General features: G+C 43.7%; 1 protein-coding gene across 7 annotated transcripts in view; it reads left to right on the top strand.

Annotated features, from left to right (window-relative positions):
- Positions 1-19,390, top strand: part of PIK3CB (phosphatidylinositol-4,5-bisphosphate 3-kinase catalytic subunit beta) — a 2,502,085-nt gene that overhangs the window by 1,993,919 nt on the left and 488,776 nt on the right. For all 7 annotated transcript variants that reach the window (XM_069617988.1, XM_069617990.1, XM_069617991.1 and 4 more), the window contains one exon: positions 14,409-14,576. In XM_069617988.1, the coding sequence (XP_069474089.1) occupies positions 14,409-14,576 (168 nt within the window). The remainder of the gene's footprint in view (positions 1-14,408; positions 14,577-19,390) is intronic.

Here is a 19,390-nt window from a genome sequence, read left to right as displayed (position 1 = left end):
CCTGCCGTTTGACAATAGCAATGACACTCTTGTCACTCTGGATATCAAAGCCCTCTATACTAGCATTCCTCAAACAGCAGCTCTGGACTGCATAAGACATCACCTTACTCATCACATGGAGCAAAGCAGAGTTCCGGTTAACTTTATTATGGAACTTTTGGAAATCGCTTTAACCAAAAATTTCTTTACTTTTGAAGAAACATTTTACCTACAGATTAGTGGCACCGCCATGGGAGCAGCTTTTGCTCCCAGTCTTGCCATCATTTTTATGGCAGAATATGAAGCTTCCTTTGTACTTAATCAACAAAACCCATTCCTTGAGAAAATCTTTCATTGGCACAGATACATTGATGACATCCTGTTTGTCTGGAGAGGTACCACACCAGATCTCATCACATTTTTCACATGGCTTAACACCCAAGTAACAGAAATTCAATTCACTCTTAATCACAGCCGGACTACTATCAACTTTCTGGACTTAACAATCTCCTCAGATGATAATAGGCTCCAATGTACACTATATCGAAAAGAAACTGACCGCAATACATTGCTTCATTTCAATAGCAATCACCCACAAAGTCTAAGAACCAATCTACCATTTGGACAATTTCTCAGGGTCCGTAGAAACTGCTCAGCAACGCGAGAATACCGCCAACATGCATCTCACCTTGAAAACAAACTTGTGGAACGAGGTTACCCCAGAAAATTGGTTAAAAACACCCGCAAAAGAGTACTCTGCATCCCTCGAGAAACATTGCTTCAACCCAAGGTTCAAGATACATCAGAGGACCGCATCACCTGTGTGACTACCTTCGGACCAGACACAAACAAGATTAAAAAAATCATTAAACAATTCTGGCCCTTGGTACACCAAAACCTTCCTGATGAACCCATACCCAGGATGGCACTGAAAAGGTCTAAAAATCTCAGCGAGTGGCTTACACATGCTCGCCTACCTAAGAAATCTACCAGAACAGGATTGTGGGACCTCAGAACACCGACAGGTCACCACCCTTGTGGTAACTGCACAGCTTGCAAATACACAAGTAAAATAAAATCCTTCAAAATTGGAGGTAAGGACTGGATGCTTAGGCAATTTACCAATTGTACCAATTGTAAAAACACCTAATGTGGTATATGCTATTGAATGCCCATGCGGCTTACGATATGTGGGCCAGACAACAAGACCAGTACACAAACGCATCGGGGAACATCGTTCTAAAATAAGATGCCGCTCAACCTCAGCACCACTGGTCTCCCACTATGTGGAATTTAAACACACCCAGGAACAGTTGAAATGGTGGGTTCTTGACAAAATCCAACATAGTCTAACATCAGAAATGCCCTGAATTACAAAGAAGCGTGGTGGATGTTTAAATTACATACAATTGAACATGGGCTGAATGAAGCCGCAGCATCAGAAAACTATCACTAAACCAAAACCCCACCAAAAACCCTCCAAACCCCCCCTTCCCCTCTCCCTCCTCCCCTTTCCCCCCCCCCCACTTCCCCCTTTTCCCCTCTTTCCCTCCCCCCCCCCCGCATTTTCCCTTTATCCACATTAGGGTTATATTGCGCTCACAGTGCCTTTTTTGGACACTGGTATTAGGTATATCCCAGAGCGTATCACAGCCAAGAACCCGTGCTTCTGTTTTTCCTTTCAACTTTTTTTATCTTTTTTGACTGTGTCTCACAGTACCCAACGCAGCATCCACCATGCATATTTGAGTTGCTGTAACATCAAGCTCGGACACACATGTAGCTTGGTCAACCTGTACAATGTTTCGGATACCAATTTCGTCTGTTTGCATTTCTCTGCCCGAGCCGCCTGCTTGAGGCCGGGCACTTCCAGTGATGAGGGATGTGCAACTTTGTTGCCTTCCGTTGTGCGCAGGCGCGGGGTGAGTAGTGGCTCCCCAATAGGAACGTCTCTCACTCGGTCTCGGAGCCACTAACCCCCCACGCATGCTAGCCTTGCTTCATTGGTTAGCGGACCCACTACTCTCCAGTACAGGCGCACTTCTCCACCTTCGAGCCCAGCGCCTTTACCGGCTGGACGCATTTCCGCGGCGGCGAGAAGCTTTACAGGCAGTCAGACTCACGGCCTGCTGCAAGTAAGTTGCTTCGCGTTAGGGGGACCTCACTTTAGCCAGCCCCTCTAGTACACCGGTGTTTTACTCTCTGTATGCTGGCAGTATGCTTTAAACAGCACTTCGCCTTTTTTCCAGATATACCTCACATTGTAAGTGATGCGGACTCTTTGATCGTCCCTTCAGATACACGGACCCCTTCATGCCTATGTCCCACGCCTATTCGCCTCCAACTGAGCTGGTGCCCAGTAGGTATGTGCAATTTTTCTACACTATCAAACATTGATGCCGGGTGCACCTGCATGGTAGTTGCCCTGCAATAGCACTGTGTAAACTTTTTTTGTCTGTTGAGCCCCTCTTCACGGCACACTACTTATCTAGCCCTGCTTTTGGTTATTACAGGATACAAATAACGACTATCCTCTACACCTTAACAAGGGATATCTTACACTGCGAGACTGGATCCCTTTTTTCCACACAATCCAGTTCAAGCTCTGTCCTTCACTCCAGTCTCTCCTTAGCCCGGATTCATCCAAGGTCAGTTGTTTTAATCCCCCTTTTTTAGACCAGAATGCACCTTTACATGTGCATTCTATGGTCGTATGTTTTAACTGTTACCCAGATTGTACTAGCTACGGCTACATTTCCCATGCTTGTACTATATCTAAATTCCATTCCCTTTCTCTACACATTATTGCAGGCCTCTACCATCCTCCTGGCCCAGATGAAGGCCGTTACCTTTAAGGCCGAAACGTCACTGTAGCAGGCTTCGGCCTGTCTCCAGTTAAACATCAGGGATTGTTTTCTGTTCCCGACGTTGACCAAGGATTGGCTACCATTACATTGATGTGTAAAGACCTCAATATAAAACATCAAAACTTGCCTGGCTTAAATTAAATTGCACAAAGCCAGATTGGAATACTTTCTAAATAAATGCCACACTTTTTGTTAAGTGTGGTTGTTTTGCTCTTTTGTTTATTTTGCTTATTTGTTGGTTTGATTTCTTTTTTCCTGACCCTAATGTGTTGTGCACTACAGCGCCCACAAAACACAAATGCATCTTACTTGTTATGAGTTCTCTCAAAAATGGGTCAATGAGTACATAGTCGGATTGCACTAGATAATATTGGAGCTCTGTCAGTAAATCACAGGAGTAATATCAATATATAGATTTTTGTTGGAGAAACAAGTTTAGCTTGCTGTACTAGGAACAAACTCTCCTCTGCAGATAGGTTCATGCACAAGAGCTATACCTGAAACTAAAATGTAAATGTTGGTTATAGTGCTTAAACATAGAACCTCTGTTTTTTCTTTCATATGGACAATCCTAGTGTTTAACATTGTCTAGCATCTTGTTGCTTTATACACTATGGCAAATTGTAACATAAAAAGTCTGTTCTGCCTAAAGATGTGAATATGATTCTTTTCTTTTTTTATCACATGTAAATAAACACATGCTCCCTGAGTAATAAGGGTACATAAAGAATGATTTAATCTGCTTTGTTATCTATAGAGAAATGCGAGTTCATGTTCTAGTCCTTGCAGGTTTGGAATAGGGTGATTACTTTCAAATATCACTACAGTTCCTTCGAAATATTACATTCCACATTTTCAGAATGGTTTAACTTTTGAAACGGCGGTAACCACCCCCCTTGTTATACAGTTATGGAGATGAAAGAAGCACTAGAAACCACAGAAGGGATGTATTCATACATTTCCTGCCCTAAAACATCTGCACTGTTCTCACAATCTTTCAGTGCCCTTGTAGGAGGTGCCAGGGGAAGATGCATGCACCGTCCTGTCACCACATCGCAGGGGCTTAAATGGTGGTCGGACCCTGGCTTATTGCGCAATTCAAACAAGGCCAATGGTAAATAATGAAGCCAGTTTTTCTTGGTGCTCTCCACATGGAGATGCAGAAATGGGTCTACGGGTCTTGGTATGGATACTCTCACAACTGTCAAAGTATGCCCTGCTGTAAATTGTTGACATGTCAAGCAATTGCTTATAAAATCAATTACATTTTAATTCAAATTGGCAAAACCATGTGTCTCCAATGCGTGCAGCAATGACCTCCTTCCCTGTGTGTGTTGGAAAGTGCAATTGTGCTAACGCTGTCTTCAGTAACGCCAGTGGCTTGACCACTTTTCCCATGTTATTTTGTCGCCAAACGGCATCTGTTGTAGAAATGGAGCATCCTCGCCTTATCCATAGCTCCTTCTCTTCCTGCGGTGCAGCTCCCTGCAGTTCCATAATCTGTGTCTCTTGTAATGCATTTTAACCTTCCCTCATCACCATGTTCCTCACTCCTCCCTGAGCCGTTGGTCTCTCCTCCAGCTCCCACAGTTGCCCAAAGTGTGCTGCACACTTAGCCTCATAATCTGCTGCTTTGTTTCCTATCGAGATAGGGTCTTCCCCTTTCGTGTGGGCCTGGCACTTCACTAGTGCTACCTGTTTTGGATGTGTAATCACTTAATTCATTTTGCCCAATAAAAGCACATGCTGCACTAGGGTCCCATCTGCTCTCCTGAACCCTCGCCTGAGCCATTGTGCCAGTCCTGAGCGTACTGTTAACGTCACATATGCTGAGTCAGAAGGAATTGTCACATACTTCTCTATGCTGTGTTCCAGTGCTAATATGAAAGCCACTAGTTCTGCTGCCTGTGCTGAGTAATGGGATGGTAGTCGCGCACTTACAACAACCTCGCTTGTCCCATCCTCCTTCAGTCTTACCGCTGCAGTCCCAGTACATCTGATCCCATCAGTTTGATCAATTGTCGACGAACCGTCAATGTACAGCATGTCTGCCCATTCAAGTGTGTCTTCCTCCACTTTGTGTGCCTCACTGAACATCGCTATGTTCTTTGTGCAGTCATGTGCATAGTCCCCTGCCTTGAGAACTTCTGCCAAAGAAAGTGCAGTGTTTACAGTCTTGCAACTTCCTATCTTCAGTCCTACCTTTGATAGTATCACCTCCTACCCTGATGCTCTCTGCGTGGTCAGTGTGCCGTTTGGCTTATGCAGTATCGCAAAGAGGGTGTGCTCCACGTAGAGAGTGGTGGTGCACCCCATTGTCACTGCTGATGATGTTTCCACTGCAAAGGCTGCAGCTGCCAATTGTGTGCACGGATAATGCCCTATCATCACTGGGGCAAGTTGTACACTGTAGTAAGCAATTGGCTTATGGCCCATGCTTGTCTAATGAGTCCATACCACCTTCATGACTACACTGTCAGTGTTTGAAAATAAGAAAACCTCCTTTTTGTATTCTGGGGTCCCTAACACTGGATCTGTACTTATGGCTGCCTTCAGTTCCTCAAAGGCCTCAGTCAAGTCTGTGGTCCATGTCAGAGTATTTGTTCCCCTTTGTACTTGTTTCAGTGCACCCAATAGTGGCCTTGTGTATGTGCTATAATCAAAGACCCATGCTCTGCAATAATTGCACAATCCCAAGAACAGCTGCATTTCACTTACTGTCGTGGGCTGGGGTGTGTTAAGTATTGTCTCTGCTCTTTTTGGGGCAATGTGTTGGATGTCCTTAGATATCAGTTGTCCAATGTATATCACCTCCTTCTGACAGTACTGTAAATTGGCCTTGTCCACTCAGTCAGCTCACACTGTCATCATATGTGCACTGAGCTGTCTCTGCACTGCTCTTCTGTCTCACTGCAAATCAAAATGTCGTCTACATACAGCAAAACTATGCTTTCTGCCTCGATGTTGCTTAGATCCACCTGTATCACTCTGTTAAAGATTGATGGTGACTCACAGTACCCCTGTGGCAAATAAGTGTGTTTCCACTTCTGGTTTCGATAAATAAAACTGGTTAGTTCTTGTGAGTCTGGGTATAGTGGTACTGAAAAGAATGCTTTCTTTAGATCAATAACTGTTAAACAGGTAGCTTCTGCTGGAATGCCACACAAAAGTGTCGCCGGGTTTGCTGCTACGGGATACTCTGCTTCTACAATGTGGTTAAGAGGTCTTAAATACTGACACGGTGTACACTGCTGTGTTGCATAGGGATTCTGATGGTAGCAGAGTGCCTCTCTCAATGAGGGTGTTAATTGTCACATAAATGCCCTCGTCTGCCTCCTTTGTTAGGGGATACTGTTTTACTCTTGGCAAAATCGCTCCTGGTTTTAATTTAATCTTCACCCATCTTATGCTCTTTATGCACCGCACGTCATAAAGACTTGTGGTCCATGAACTGTCCGGTACCTTGGCCATGTCACACAACGCCATTGCCATTCTCTGTGGCACCTCTCTGTAATGGATCTGTAACCAAAATGTTACTCATTTCAAACACCATCTCCAATTCTTGTCCCTCTTCTCCAGATAGTTTGTCATCTGTTGTTGTCAATCAGCACTCTTCTGCAACTGCAATCCAATCCTCCCTTGCCAACACTTCCTCTATTTCTGTGGACACTGTCGTTCCTTCTGGCTCGTCCAATGGTGTCTCTGGCCTGAACCGATATTCGTTTGGTACTTGCCACACTTTCCCTTCAATGTTTGGCATCCATGCAATGGCGATGTCAGTCCCATATTGAAACATCTCTGTGTCCACTGTCACACCCCTCTATATCGTTTGTCCACAATATGCTTGGACAATCTGTTTTACATTCAACATGTGTATGTGTGGTGTTGAGCACACTATGCCTTTGTCTGTGAATGAGATAGTCCTGTTTAGTCTGCTTGTGATGTCTCGTCCCAGTATATTTACAGGTGTCTCTCTATTGTAGAGTAGAGGTAGTGATAAGTCGTGATCTCCTATAGATAGTGAGATGTAAAATGAACCACTTCTCGAGCCCCAGAGAATCCTGCGTGCTCATGGCATCACCTGACAACGCAAATGTTCCTTCCCTAATGCATGGCCTAGTCGCCCCAGTGTCAACAAGAAAGTAAAAAGTTTTGCCACCAATCGCCACCACTATGCGAGGTTCTTCCGCAGGGTTTGGTGTGATCGACAGGATGGGACACATCAAGTTCATCTGTGGGCTATCCTATTGAGGGTACATATATAATCCTTTTCCTGCAAAGGGGTTGTTCCCTCCCTTCCCTCCCCCGTGGTAACACCTCCCAGTCGTCAAACTGGTACTGTCACCACTGTGTCCATGTGTGCTGTTGTGTGCTACCTCTGATCTGTGGTGCTTGTGGGTACTGTGGTATCAGTGCTCTTCTTGTCCTCCTTGATAATGCTGATGGCCCTGCCCTCCCCAATTCTGTTGTGTCCCTCTGAATCAACATGCTCGTGAAATATGTCCTAGCTGGCCGCAAGTCCAGCACTGTGGTGGCTTCCTCCCTTGTCCTGAAAAAAAACCCTGAAAAGTTTCCTGTGTTAGGCTGCATCTGTTGTCTGTATCCCCAAAATCCTCCTGGAACCCCCTTGGTTGTGATGCATCTGTGGCCCGAAGCCACACCCCCTTTGTATACCTCCCCTTCCTCGGAATCCCTGCTGTGTGCTATCCCGGCCCATGTACCCTCCTCCCATGGCCGGTGCAAACTTTTGTGGTTGTTGATACTGCTGCTGTGCCTGTGGGGTGGGGCTGGTTATAACCGCCCCTTCCATCGCATACTTTGATAGCTTCCACTGCACTAGATTGGCCTCATCTGCGTTCCTCACTTTCTATATCGGCTGGTTCCAATGTGGGTACTCTTCTGTTATCGTCATAAACTCTAGAAAATCGTCCTCTCTAACAAGCTATCGCGGTGTCCCCACCTCCTACGTCCTGGGAGATCCCTTAGTATATTAACATGTGTTTGGTACACATGTCGTTCACCTACTGTGCTTGCTCTTCTGAATCGGCCCCTCTTTCTCTTTTTCTGTGGGTCCTAAATTCCCATGACACCCACTTACCTGTCTCCGTGGATTATGACCGGTGCTGCTTGTCCCCACTGTCTTTGTCGTCATTGTCAGATCCTGTGTCCATTTTACTACAGAAATCATCCGCAAAACTTGTCTCCTCAATGTCAAGTCTGTGTTAGGTTTCATACTAAGATCGAGGTCTAATAAATCATACTTGCTGCTGCCTGCCCAGCCCCCTAGGCCTGTCCCACTTCGTCCTGCCTCATGAATTTGTGCTATCTGGCTCAGCTTGTCCGTCCTCCTCCCGTTTGTTCCTGTCTCTATCCATTGCTACCTGTGTCTTCACCGCCCTTATTGCTTGCTTGTCTTCCTACGTGCACGCTCGTTCTCTTGCCACTCTGTCCAACTGCAACTTCCTCTGTTCCCTCTCTCTGTTAACTTGCGTTTTTCTTGCTCCGCTATCTCTCTCCGTCTTGCTGCCTTCTCCAGCTCTCTCCATTTTCTCCCTCATCTCCCTTTCCACTCTCTTCCTTTCCTTCAGATACATTTCTGTCCTTTCTTCCTGTTCCCTTTCCAAGTGTTCCTTCTCTTCTTCCCTTCTTCGTTCCCTGTCTTCTTGCTCCAATTTCTCTTCTCTCCTTCTCTCTGTCCTTGCACTCTAACATCACTTTCCTGTCCTTCTCCCTCCTATCCTCCTCTGCTATTAGTTCTGCCCAGTCTGTGGTGTCGCTGTCCCTCTTCAGGCTTTCAATTGCCCCGGTTGCCCCTTCTGCCTCCCCATTTGTCTTCCATCGAAGCTTTAAGAGTACCTGCGCTGCTATCCATTTGTTCGTGCTTATGCCCTCGAACTTCTCCTTCGCATGCTGCTGCGCCTCACTGCGTGCTCCTGCGTCACTAGCTGGCTGTCCTGCGCCCTTCTGCTTATCCTCTTTAGTGTATGGTGGTTGCTTATATGTCAGATTTGAATACCCCTCTGCTGCCCTTCGTTCCCTCATTGGATACATTTCCTGTTCATTGTCTGTGTCATCAGATACTGCACTTGGAGGGGCAGGGACAGGTGCATAGGGATGGGTCCCTTTATCCTTCACCTCCTGTTGGCTTAGCTTCCACTGATGCCTTGCAGTGTCTGCCTCTCCTTCCTGAAACATGTGCCACAACTCGAATATGGCCATGCGTTTGCTCAATTTCTTCCCCTTGTAAGCACCCTGTATGTGTGTCAATAGCGATTACTGCACGTCTTTGGAGAAACTTCCACAAGGTGGCCATAGTTTGGTTAATTTACCTTCCGTACATTTCGACCATTCTATGCTATATTTACATATTTTCTCTGTATAAGGCGGAAGTGTCTTACACAAATGCTGAAGGGGAGTAATCCCCCCACCATTACCTTGATACATTGGTACATGTTCAGGGATAAAAGTCACAATGCAAGGATAATATGTTCAAGTTTCTACGAGCCTCTCTGGCTCTACATCTTATCAGGTGTGTTCCGAGCACCGCCCCGCCTTTACAATCGCTGCCTCCTCAGGCATGCAACCACAATCCTGTGCATAGACCTTCTGCGCACCGTCACTTGTCCACCTCGTCTGCCAATCCCAATTTCTCAATACTAGCTCCTCACCATCTCAAACTCTGTGTCCTATGTTCTAATCTAAGGGTCACGTCACCAAGCTATCGACACAATATAGGTAAATCAAATATTGCGCACACACAATAGCCTGTTACTCCCAAACCCACACAAAACCCTCACAGCTGTCTTCCTCCTCTCCAGGCAGAGTATACCAATATACTCTTGTGGTCGACCTGCACCCGTTGCGTCGCTTAAGGTGTGAAACGCCTCTCTCCTGTCATGGCGCTCACCCCCCCGTCCTGGTCTGCCTGAACAACTTGCAGATCTCGGGCAGTATGATTTCCAAACAGGTTCTGATGGCATTTAAACGGGCATGCGTTTTCCCGTCTTTCTCAAAATGTCTGAGGGTTCCGCAACCTTTCAGGTTCGGCAGCGAAGGAGCTGACTTGGTGCCTGGCTTGCGCTGCCAACCATCTTCTGACTTCCAAATTGTTGGGTACAAACTCCCAGGTAGGTCTGTTGGCTACTAGGAGTTTGCAAACTCTTGGAAGGCCCAAACCCTACCCCCAAAAGGAACATAGACCCAGTCAGACAGCAAGTTCAAACTGCGGTTTATCACAGCCAAATCCAACAGGGATCAGTACAAGAATAGAAGAAATCCAAAGACATCTCTACGTCTCCTGGCTTGCAGGACAGTTTTGTACCCTGATTGTGTCATAGTGATGTCACAATCTGGGCCCTACTCCAGAAAACCTATTGCCATCTGGGATTGACCGTCGGGAGCATAATGACTGATATAATCCCGTGTGGCTCTCGCATGTCAGGTGGCTGGCCTTGTCCATCCCCAAATTACTAACTCTCAACAATGTTGCAGTGTGAGGGTCTTGCCATTTATTCTTGCCCGTTGCTACCCACCCCTAGGATCCTGAACTGTGATTTGCTAGAGCAGACCTCCCCAGGCCTGGGATCCGCAATGGTTCTCTTGGTGTACCTTCTCATGGTAATAAGAATGACTGTCTGCATTGTAACTTATGTGCACAACCTTAAACTATGAGAGTGCTAGTTCATCTTGTGCAACACTTGTCCCTCATTGTAACATCTTTGTTGCAAGCTTCTGTGTGGCAGCGTGAGATGGACTCTTTCCCAGCTGTGGTTTTGATCCATGTCTGAGTTGGACGGTTCACGTGTTAGGCCATGATTTGGAGCTTCTGCAGCTTTGAATTATGAGGAATTATTCACATTTATTGCAGCTGGTGTTACTGTCGTTCAGGGAATGGAATGTCGTTCGTATCTGGTGGCCTTGGCAGCAGGTTGTGTCTCTCATGTTTGCTCTTGCCCAGCCTGTATTTGCTTCAGCATCGCTCTTGCTGAGAGGCTTGTGGCCTGCTGTAATTATCGTAAGCCATAACGTGGCTTCTACATGTCCGTGCTATTCTATATTCTCCAATTGTTAGTCACACTGGACTGTCAGGTCCCATAGGTGTTCCTGCAGTTCCATAAGGTTAATTGCACATAAGCATCTGCAAGATTTATTCGCTATCTCTTGCTGCTTGCGGTTTCTTCGTTGCTGCGTTAAGCTAATGACAAAATAATAAAAGCAATGACAGTATGCACATGGATTAGCCCTATACCTAAAGAACTGTAAGCTTGTGTTCTTTGTGTATTCAAGCGTGTTTGTGTCCCGATGTGCAGATGGCACGTGTGCTTCCTGTCTAACGTTGCTATGTCTTGGTGTCTCCGAATACGTCAGTGGCTTTGGCTTCTCACCGCTGTAATAAATACTGTCAATTGAACTCTCTTTGGTTGCAGCCTGAAGCTCCTTGTCCACTCGAGGTAAAGTTTGTACTGCACCTGGTCTGTATGGTTGGCTGAGTGGGTACTTCTCGACATACTTATCCATTATTGGAGCACTAAGAACTGGTCCGAAATAGTATGGGTGTTCGCAATATCTTCTGGCCTTCTTCCGCATCATGTACCTTATTGGAAGGATTGAATTTGCCCATCCCTTTTCACAAGCTGGCAAATGTAGACAATGTGAGGCAAGCGTAAAGGTTGAAGAGCTGACGGAAGGAAACCTCGGGCCGCCTGCCGAGCTGTAAGTGGTGTCATGACCGAGAGTCAGTGGACTGCTTAGTCCCAAAACTGCACCGAGACTACAGATCCATTCAGACAGTGGGGATGCAGAAAAGAGAGAGAAGTTAAGAGACAAGAAGCCAACCTGACGAACAGAAGGAAGCATCCCTTCCTGATCGCAGGCCCTGTGACGCTAACCCCAAATCAGAGAGGTAATGCGGAAGGCGTGAGACCCGGGCGGGATAACAAACATTAGCATAATAATCCTACTTGTGGCAGTGAGTAATGCAACCCGATATTTCCTAAGGAGAACGGGAAGTTATATGGGGAAATTGATAAGAAAGAAAAAACAGTGGAAAACAAGAATAATTACTGGTACCCTCATACTTATCCCAGTAATATCAAAGAGGAGGAAAGAAGTGAGAATCATTACTGGTACCCTACTTGTCCCAGTAATAACCAAGCAGGAAAGAAATAACAATCATTACTGATACCCTCATGCTCGTCGCAGTAAAATAAAAAAAAGTTGAAACGGAAGAGAATCATTGCTGGAACATTCGTACTCGTCCCATTAAAAAATGAATACAAGAGATAATCCTTTTGGGAATGTATATATTAGGCTCAGTAAATGTCAAGAGGAAGAGAGTAGTGAGAGTTTATTCGAGAATACTTACGACTGGGCCAACCAGGAGAAATAGTGGACATTGTCTATAGAAGCATCTTGTGTACTAAATAAAGAGCAGGAAATGAATAACCTAAGGAGGGGAAAGCAAGGTGTGAAGGACAATAGAGAGAAACTGAAGAGCCTTATTTCTGAACTGTATGAACTGGTCAAGATAGTTGCCAAGATTTATCTTTGATCAAGTTACTAAACTGACTGTGCTGAAAAGCATACCACAGGATAAAAGGAGTCATTCTCCTGAGCTTGAGCTGTTTTGATAGTGCAAGGGGACAATGGTTTAGCTTTTGACAGAACTGATCTTCCTTTGGGACTCACCGATGGCAGACAAGCACCCCAGTTAGTTTGTGTTTGGAAGGCCCATAGATTAGGGCTATTCTGGAGTTTTCATCTCTTTATTTTTGAATAAAAGTCCTGAAATTGAAGAAACCGGTCTCTGTTCTCCTTCTGACCCGCCACAATAAGCCGGGTACAATCGTTTCCCCCAAAATTGGGTTCTCTCCTTTTAAATATGCTGATATCTTTGTCTTGGATTCTAAGAAAATTGGCTTGCAATGAGCATTAAATCAAATAGAAAATTAAACTCTGGGCAATCATTTACAAATTAATGTGGCTAAATCCGCCATTATGGTCTTTAAAAATAATAGAAAGAATGCAAATATAGCTTTTGTATTGCTGAGACGACCACTTGCCCAACATTTGACGTATCTTGGGTATTCAATCTATGATAAAATGGGTAGCAAATTAAATTTTGAGAGATTGAGAATTAAGTTAATCTCATTGGCTGCCCAAATGTAGAAAGTTAAAATGAAAGTTTGTTTTCCTGGATTCTACTATTAAACTTCTATAATCTAATGCATACAGGTTGGAAGTCGTTGATCCCCTCCAGGTAAAGGGTTTAAACACCTTGCAAGGTTTCATTTAGAGGACAAAAAGTGTTAAATTCTGCCTTAGGCTTACCAGTGGTTATAATTAGATTGGAGCATGGGTTGCAAACATTACATTCAATGGTCAGGATAAAAAAACGATTAAGCAGATAATGGTACGTGGTAAACCGCAGGTGCTTAGTAATTTTGTCAGTTCATTTGTGGGGTATTTCAATGACTTAAAGATGGATTGGGAATGTGTGGCTAACAATCTGGATAAATGAAATATAAAGCAAAATTACATGACTGAATTGAACGAAATTAAGCTCCAAGCTAATATGTATTTAAGGTGTATAATAATATTTTAGGCAACAGTAAGTCTTGCCCAAATACTTAGAGATTTTCCTGGATGATAAGTTTAGGGCAATGTATAAGTGTTTCAGATTTAATTTATTATGCACATTAGATGTTTGCTCTATTCCTCTGCGAGGCCCCAATATATGAGATATTGTAGGTTATGTATGGAAAGTAACAACGGAGATGGAAACCCTCAAACATCTTTTTGTGTATTGTGAGAGAACGCATGACTTGATGCCAAGGATGTTATCTAAATGTGTCCATAAACCAGTGGTAGTATATTCAGATCACTTAAAGCATCAATTGCTGAATAGTAATGAAACGTCCATGATTATTGCAGTAATCCGTTGTGTATACAAACGATATGAACTTCTTGATGAAAGATGTAGTTTTATAACCTGTAATGCTTGATTGATCAGTGTGAATTAGTTTGTATAAACTTTGAATAGATTGTGGATAAATTGTTGATTTTTATATAAATTGTAGTATAAAGGTTTAAATATAAACCATATGAACTTCAATTAAAAGTAAAACATGGATTCCATTTTTTCCACCCTTCACTATGAATATGAGCACTACACCAACACCTGCAAATCATTGTAGGCCTGCTAGTTACTGTGATAATACAGTGGAGTCTTGTCTGTAAATGGTAGTTATAACCTTCACCTATCGCTTTGCAGACCTATTTGATATAAAAACAAAGCTTGTCTGTATGAAATATCTCACTCTGTAGTTTGACCAAAAATATCTGATCTGCATAAGAAAGTACAAGACTAAAGAGGCAAAAATCTTATTGTGTTCTCCATTGATGTTTTGGAAAATAAAATGTGCATTCTTAATATTCCTATGTTCACTCGAACAGGAGCTTTGATCAAGAGGTGATCTTTTCTATCAAAGTGATTTAGTTAGTATTGCATTCAAGCATTTTAAGAACTGTTTCACCATTCTGCACTTTCTGTTTTTGTTTCAGAATTGTGCCTTATGGTTGCTTAGCAACAGGAGACCGCTCAGGCCTTATCGAAGTTGTTTCCATGTCAGAAACCATCGCTGATATTCAGCTTAACAGTAGCAATGTTGCCGCTGCTGCCGCCTTCAACAAGGATGCACTCTTAAACTGGCTCAAAGAATATAATGTGGGGTAATCACTTTTTTTTTATTAGAACACCTCTGGAACTACATGACATTTATCTTGCACCTGGACTTCGAGAGCAATGGTTCCTTTGCTTATATACTTTTCTGATAAGAGAAGTGAAGGAAGCCTCCATCCACATCCCCAGAATTATCCTACATACCGTGAGAAACCTGAGGGCAACCTCACTTCTTTTTCCCTGGCATCCTCTGCTCAGGTGGCCAGGGAAAGGCCATTGCTTTTGGATCCGGACACTGGGGGTGGATATGTAAGGGAGGATCACCTGGGTGGAGGAAACTTTGAGAATGGGGAGAGGATGTCCTTGGGAGACACATGGTATTCCCATTCCCTTTTCATGATTAACCTTCTGTACAAACAGCCTTTGTAGTTTACTGTCAACCTTTTCCCTTTTCTTACTTTCCAAATGCCCCTCCGAAATGCAATTTTTATACTGGGACGTGGAAGAGACCAACTAGGAGGAACCATCCTCATTTGGGCGGGATTAACACATATCAGCCTCCTCTTGTTAATACAGACAAATAGCAGCTCAATACCATAATCCGAGGGAAACAACCAGGACTTATGCTCACTTCCATTCATTCAACCTTCCATAAACACCACTTTGGTACCGAGACAAGGAAGCGAGGAAGAGGGTCATGGAGGAGTTCAGTTGTAGCCAGGCATGTTCAGCTAATAGGCTTTATCATGGTCAGGCAATCCGAGTTAAAGACTCACACCCCAATGCCTGAAATTATTGGACTTATGGTGACTTGTCTGAGTGCATTCTTGGCCCCTACCGGACATTCACCCACACAGTCCCTGGGGACAGGTGGGGGGGGTTATTTTGGAGTTGTATCTGTAGCATTTTTATTTGTTTTTTGAGGTTAATCTTTTTTATTTCCATATAAAAACAGTACAATCAAAATAAATCTACCATGGAATACTGCTGCAAACTTAACATAACAGTTATATGTATACATCAGTCTTAACACAATGTTCATGAAAAAGAAAATCATTTATTTTTTAAACTAAAAATTATTTTACAAAAAGAATTCAAATCTTGAAAGCGTGTTGCAACAATCTCCTACCAAATGACTTTCCAGTAGGGTACATACGTGAAACAGTAATGCAACCAGATTATACTGTTAATACAATTGTGTGTCATATAAGTGGATTAATAGTCACACAGCAAGTAATTAAAGAGACAGTAAACCATAGGTGTCTAAGAACATACCCCAGAGGTCATTGAAACGGTCAGATTCACCTTTATACTTTACAATAGCGGTTTCATAGGTTGCACAGTTAGCAATTTTTCCACCCACTCATCGATGTTGAAGGTGTTGGGGGGATTTCAAGCACACAAGATCATTCTTTTTGCAAGCATATAGCCTCTTAACACCCATACCTTCTTTGAAAATGATAGTTCACCCAAGGGGTTGACGTCCCCGAGAATCAGAAGCATGGCCTTCCTCTGGATCAGACATTGGAGCACTGAGCTCATCCGTTAACATATTTCTTCCCAGAAAGTTTTAGTCTTGACACAAAACCACAGTAAGTGACTTAGAGTACAAACTGCCTGGCGACCAATATGATCTAAAAAGCAGTTTTGTTTGTGTGGCTCTAAGTCCCCAGTCCATGCTCGAAAACCGGACATTGTTCCAACTTCTCTGCCAGCATTCAGGACTAACTTTCTCGTCGAGTTCCACGGCCCAGACAGTTGCAAGTTCAGGGACTCCCTTCCTTTTGGATGCAAGGATATTATACACAGCGGCAGCCGGATGATTTGGTCAGGCATAAAGTTCCATTGTAAGCCAGGCTGTGCTTTGCCCAAATTATTCAGGCCTAAATTCGAGTTTTGCAGAAATTAAGCTTCTCAGTAGCCTGTATTTGGCATAGCTGCAATCTAGCAGCTCAAAACTCTTTTTTAGTTGAGTGAATGGGACCCATGATCCGTTCTCCTGGAGGTCTTTGATATATTGGATTCCATATAGGTACCAGGATGCCCAGAATACCACTTTCCCTTTTCTGGTTATGGATGGATTCAGCCAGATTGATGCTTCAGGATGGATGAAAGGGGTCACACTCCAGGCGCCTGGATAAGGATTGCCAACATTCACGTAAAAAGGTAGGAAGTGGGCTCAACTGCCAGCTTCCATTTGATGCTGTCGATAATCAGGCACGTGGTTACAGCTGGAAGACACGGTTGGATTCTAACTAAACGCATCTGTTCGGTTCAGCCTCCATCATACAGGTCAAATGCCTCATTGAGAATGATAAGTGGTACTGTTAAAAATGTGTCAAATTCATACCCCCCTGCTTTAAAGGCAATTGCATTTTTCCTAAGGCAATGCTTGGTTGTTTGCCGTCTCATAGGTATTTTTGCATTAGACCGTTGAGATCTTTAAAGATCAGTTTGGACGTCTTCAATGGGAGCATGGACAGGATATAATTGACTCTTGGTGCCCTATTCATCTTAATGCAGTTTACTTGACCCCTTAATGAGAGCCTTGGAAGCGATCAACGTCGGCTCTCAGCTTTGGCAACAGGCAATGGAAATTAATTCTTGGCAGTGTTTTTATCTCAGGACTGATCCAAATTCCAAGGTATTTAATCCTACCTGCACACCATGTAAAATCCATGTTATCGAACATGTGACGCATGCACTGCGTTGAGACGAGAAGGATCTCCGCTTTACGCCAGTTAACCTTGTATCCAGAGATGACAGAGAATATCTGAATGTTCCATTAGGTAGGACATGCCCAGTTCGGGATCCCGCATGACCACCAATAGGTCATCCGCATGAAGCCAGAGTTTTCCGGAACAGCCAATGTTTCTGTCACCTATGTGTTCATTAGATTAGCCCTGAGCATTATTGCCAGAGGTTCCAACGAAAGGATGAACAATAATGGATAGAGCTGGCAACCTTGCCTCGTCTCTCTACCCAACTCAAACGCATCAGAGACTAGACCATTTGTGAGTACACTCGCAGTTGAACTTGCATACAGAAGACCCACCCAACCCAAAAAGTTAGGCCCAAATCCCATCATCCTCAAATGTTCAAACATTTAGACCCATTCAATTCTATTGAAGGCCTTCTCTGCGTCGAGTGAGATTGCCGCCACTGGAGTATTCAATTTGCTCCCGTCTTCGATGGATAAGTTATTTTCGCATATTGTCTGCCACAGATCTTCCAATGACGAAGCAAACTTGATTTTCATATATATCAGTACAACCCTCTCTAGTCTTCTTGCTAATATCTTGGCTAACAGTTTGCAATCCGTATTTATCAGACGAATTGGTCTGTAGCTTTCACATCTTGTTGGAGATTTGTCCTTTTTAAGTAACACAGTCACTAGTGCATGCGTGGTGGTCGTAGGCAGCAGTATTTTCTCAAAGTTAGAAGTTTGAGAGCACTGTCCAGCAATATCCGATAGAATTCTGTGGGGAGAGCATCTGTTCCAGGTCATTTGATGGTTTGTAGACCCAGCATTGCATTTTGGATATCTTCCACAGTGATAGTAGCCTCCAACGATGCTGTGAATTCCTCTGGTAATCTAGGTACTTGAATTTGGCTAAGAAAAGAGGCAATATATTCTGACACAGCACTGCTTGGGGTAGCTCCCGCGAAAGGAAGGTGGAGCAAAACGAAGCATGGAAGCTCAGCCGGCAAACCCGAAGGAGCCACTGCACAATAAAAGTGTTATTTCTCTTCCATTGGGAAGTTATGCCGCATAATTACTTTAACCAGCTCTCATTAGATACTCTGGGAGTAAGAAGATCAAACCATACAGCCTCTCATCCACCATTTACTACGAAGTGGATTCTTAACAATACTGTTTCTCTCTCTCTCTTTTTAGAAGTAATGAACATTAAATGCCCTGTTTTGAAATAATGAATCCTTATCCAAACCAACACACACACTCTTACACATACCCTCTGTTTTTTAACAGAGAGAAACAAAAAAAATCTTCCTCCTGTCCTGATGAAGGCCATCCATTCCTCAGCACAATAGACCAGCTATCAATTGGCCGAAACACTACTGTGTCAACATCCTTCTCAGTGTCTAGGGCAAACACTGTCACTATTGTAAATTGAATTACACCAACGTTTTTCTGTATGAACCAGATTATCTGATCCCAGAGTGTCACAATGGACCTTTTTATGCCTATCCAGTTCAAAATGTATCGACTAAACTGCCAATTCATCATGTAGGGCATTGTACTTTCAACACTGTTTGTCCTGTTGAAATTTGTCCTATTAAGAATGTATATATTGAAAAACGTGGTTAAAACTAAAATTGATTTGTTTAACCACAAAAGAATTACATTTATTCTATGACTCCATGAAGATTGGATTGTGTTAGCTTTGTTTGGTCACCCTGATCAAATGTGTTCTTTTTACTACAATACTGGTGAGTGACATGCAGGGAACACTCATACTGGGGTGCTCCGGGGGATGGAAACAAGCATGTATGAATGCTGAGCAAGCTGAGAACTGGTATAAGTACAGTGGAAAGGCAAAGCCAGCATATTTGAATACCGAACAAGCTGAAAGCGTTTAAACATGCACCATTTTGATAACGGAGGGCTTGAAAGACAAAAAGGGTGCATTTGGATACTGTATAAAACAAAACAAGTAATTTACATTTGTGAGGGAATAGAAACAAGGTGGTACCAATGGGAATTACCACGGAATGAAAGTGGAAACCAGAAGCGGTGGCCAAGTTAAGATTGCTACGAAAGATGTGAGACTGAGCACTGGTCGAATACAACAGAATCCAAGGAACTGGAGGTTAAGAGAAAGACAACCTGTGTTTGCCAAAA

The sequence above is a fragment of the Ambystoma mexicanum genome, chromosome 10, assembly GCF_040938575.1.
Source record: "Ambystoma mexicanum isolate Mex_15411 chromosome 10, UKY_AmexF1_1, whole genome shotgun sequence".
Taxonomy (NCBI): domain Eukaryota; kingdom Metazoa; phylum Chordata; class Amphibia; order Caudata; family Ambystomatidae; genus Ambystoma; species Ambystoma mexicanum.
The sequence above is the reverse complement of the archived record's forward strand: the minus strand, read 5'-3'. Positions and strand labels throughout refer to the sequence as shown.